The following is a 3,326-nucleotide window of genomic DNA, read 5'->3' as shown; positions in this document are numbered from 1 at the left end:
AGTTCAATCATCATCAATTGTAAATGTACTGACTGTGCAATTATTATAATGTAATATTGTGCTGATGCCTTTATGCCATTTGCCATTAGCTCCCATCAAAAGCTCAATGTCCAAACTAAGTATACGACCATTTGCCATAAATGATCTCTCCCTTGACGTGAGAGTCTGACTGAAATGAAATGCTCGCACACACACACACACACATGCACACACACACACACACGCACACACACGCACACACACACACACACACACACACACACACACACACACACACACACACACACACACACACACACACACACACACACACACACTGCACTATAGATAGCAACTTCATTACATTTTGCCCAGCGACTGTATGATGCAACGACACCACCTGGTCCCAGGTTTTCTGTGAGTCAGTTAGTTTGTGGTCAGCAGATCCCATGAAAAGACCAGAACCATTTCAACAATACACATCGTCCGTGTGTCAAAGCTTCATGTTTCTTATGCCGTTCACTTCCATTGATGTCTACAAGATATGAACACACAATCTAAATAAGTTTGAATTGGTGCATTGAACAGTCCTAGTCAGATTTAACACTTACTCCTGTTTAAAATATTTACTAATAACTATGAAGATGTATTTAAACTGCACTGGAAATAATGGTTTTAGCCTGCATTGTCCTTTAAACACAACTTTATTTAGGAACACATGAGGTCAAAGTTCAGAAAAATAATTTATACTTTGTGGATGCTGTCATTGGGCCCATGCATTATTAGGAAAGTATATGATATTTTTTGAGTTCCGAGTTTCCAAACAAATTTGCAATTGAACAAATAGTCAAAATCCAACTGACACATTGTGAATATGATGCAACTACATGATAATTAACTATTTCCGTGGCCTTACATAAAAAAAAAGGCTTCAGGAAATGACACCACCATACTCTAGAGCTATTTTCAATCCATGAATGAAGACCTTGAATTGACCATGATGACCCTTTTACAGATCAGACCATTCATGGTGTAAAGATAACAAACTACATCAGAAGGAGGGATTATACTTTCAAACAAAGCTCTTCATTTGATTTTTACGTTACACAGCAGTAAAAGTGGAGGCTGTGACCATAAAGTCATTGCGGGAGGGTTCGTTGACCTGGAGGTGAGCTACCAGCTCGCTGTGATGAGCAGTCCATAAACGCCCGTTTATTTCAGGTTATTGCCCTCTCCCTCTTGGTCCATTGTAGTTATCATCTTCAGCTGTAATTGCTCTCTTGTGTCGCCACATGCAGATGAGGGAGGTGGCCAGATATGTGAGGTATATAAGCAGGGAGCAGACTCAGAGCCAGTACCTTGCTTCCCCCCTCAGCTTGCCTCGCACACCTCCGCTCACCAACATCACCAAAATGGCCTTCGCTGGAAGATGGGAAACTGAGACCCAGGAGGGATACGACGCCTTCTGCAAGCTGCTCGGTGAGAATGTAGAGTCTCAAACCTCTCTCAGCAACACAGCACATGTTGTTTATTCTACATGCATTTATTTTATATAGGATGGTATAAGCTACAACTCCTCTTGTTTTCCTGCTGTAGGCATCCCCGACGAAATCATCGAGAAGGGTCGCGACTACAAGCTGATCACAGAGGTCACCCAGGATGGAGACAACTTCTCCTGGACCCAGATCTACCCCACAGACGCCAAGGTCACCAACAAGTTCACCATCGGCAAGGAGTGCGATATGGAGACCATTGGAGGAAAGAAATTCAAGGTATGAGCTCTCCGAGGCCAGACCAGAGCAGAGCAGAAACACGAAGGCAGGATGGATGTCCACCGGCTCCCTCACTGATTATAACGTGTGTGTTTTCAGGCCACAGTGTCCATGGAGGGAGGCAAGCTGAGCGTGACCTTCCCCAACTACCACCACACCTCCGAGATCAGCGGTGGCAAGCTCATTGAGGTGAACACTCTGACTCACTGGTGCCTGTCGTGCTGAGAGCCTGATGACAGCGGTTGTTATACTCGCCAGGGATCATCAGAGACGTTTGTGTTGTGCGCCTGCAGCTCGGCAGACGTATTATCTGATGAGAAAAAATTGTTGCAAATGTAGATTAGTGCATAAAATCTGATGTGATGAGATCTGCTGTTGCTTTGTTCCCATCCAGTGTTTGCCTTTCAGAAACTCTCAAGAATTAATTTGTTTGTTCAAATTCTTGGGAAACCCTGGAAGCAAAACAAGCTTCTTGATGATGTATGTTGACTTTATGATGATGATGATGATATATGTTGAATAACTGACTTCTTTTCTCTGTTTTTCTCTAGACCTCCAAGGCCGGGTCTGTAGTGCTGAAGAGAACCAGCAAGAAGCTCTAACTTCTGACTGACCCTTGACCTGTTTCACAGTTACAACAGAGACCTCAGCTACTGCAGTGAATAAATAAAGACTATGACAACATGAATTTGTGTTTCTGTCTACATTTTCTAATGTGTATGTTGCTGTGTCTTGCAGATTATAGTAACAGAACTCCCACATTAGGTGAAAGGTTTTGCAGCAGCCTCCTAAACACAATTTAGCCCTAATTAGCAAAACAAAAAGAAATTTAAAAAATGAAATATATTTCTAGTCTACAAACTAAAAATAGCCTATATAAAGGTGTATACACTTCTAACAGTGAGTTTAGTTGGTGGAAAAAAAATACAATTTCTTAAAATGAAATAGATTATCAATGGTTAGCAGTTAATTCAGACAACTCTGGAATGAGAAGAATTCATTTATTTAGCGTAAGCATAGCAAGCTGAAGCACAGCATGGATAGCATTGAGCATGGCTGCAGCAGGTTTGGTGTCAGGCTCTGTCTCATATTCGTTCCCTGAATGATCTGCTTTGCCAGACATTACAGGGAATGAAGGGACAGAGCCCACAGGTGGATGCTGGGGAGGTGGTGGGTTTGCAAAACCTCATGGGCAGCAAGTCAGCAGCAGGTAAACTGGGGGGTTTAAATAGCCCGCCCTATTTGGATGAGGAGAGCATGTGACTGATCAGCTGATCAGGATGGGCGCGGCTTGAGTTGTCTGCCTGAACGAGCTTCGCAGGCTTCGCATCATCAATGATCGTTTGGTCTACATTATTGAAATACTCAGTACTCATAGGTCAGACCACACCCATTTTCAAACAAGAACTTTAACTACACAGCTGTAAAATTTGTGTTCATACAAACATAGTTGGAAAAGTCCTCAGAATGTTAACTCTTTAACTTGTCGACCTCTGTATGATGAGCTAAGCCAAGCTAAAGCTTGTTCAATATCCTTCTCACATTCCTCTCGGCAATAAAATGAGTAAGGCTATT

At 42.6% G+C, this 3,326-nt stretch overlaps 1 protein-coding gene across 1 annotated transcript; it reads left to right on the top strand.

Moving 5' to 3' along the window:
* Positions 1-1,271: 1,271 nt before the first annotated feature.
* Positions 1,272-2,418, top strand: LOC311000244 (gastrotropin-like; the record flags this gene model as incomplete). The annotated part of the gene is made up of 4 exons (XM_083990902.1): positions 1,272-1,458; positions 1,576-1,751; positions 1,851-1,940; positions 2,303-2,418. The coding sequence occupies 4 exons, from the start codon at positions 1,272-1,274 to the stop codon at positions 2,351-2,353; spliced, it is 504 nt and encodes a 167-aa protein (XP_083847028.1). The 3' UTR covers positions 2,354-2,418.
* Positions 2,419-3,326: the final 908 nt, after the last annotated feature.

Source organism: Trachurus trachurus (genome assembly GCF_905171665.1).
Source record: "Trachurus trachurus genome assembly, chromosome: 17".
In the NCBI taxonomy this organism is placed as follows: domain Eukaryota; kingdom Metazoa; phylum Chordata; class Actinopteri; order Carangiformes; family Carangidae; genus Trachurus; species Trachurus trachurus.
This window is presented reverse-complemented; position numbering and strand designations above follow the sequence as displayed.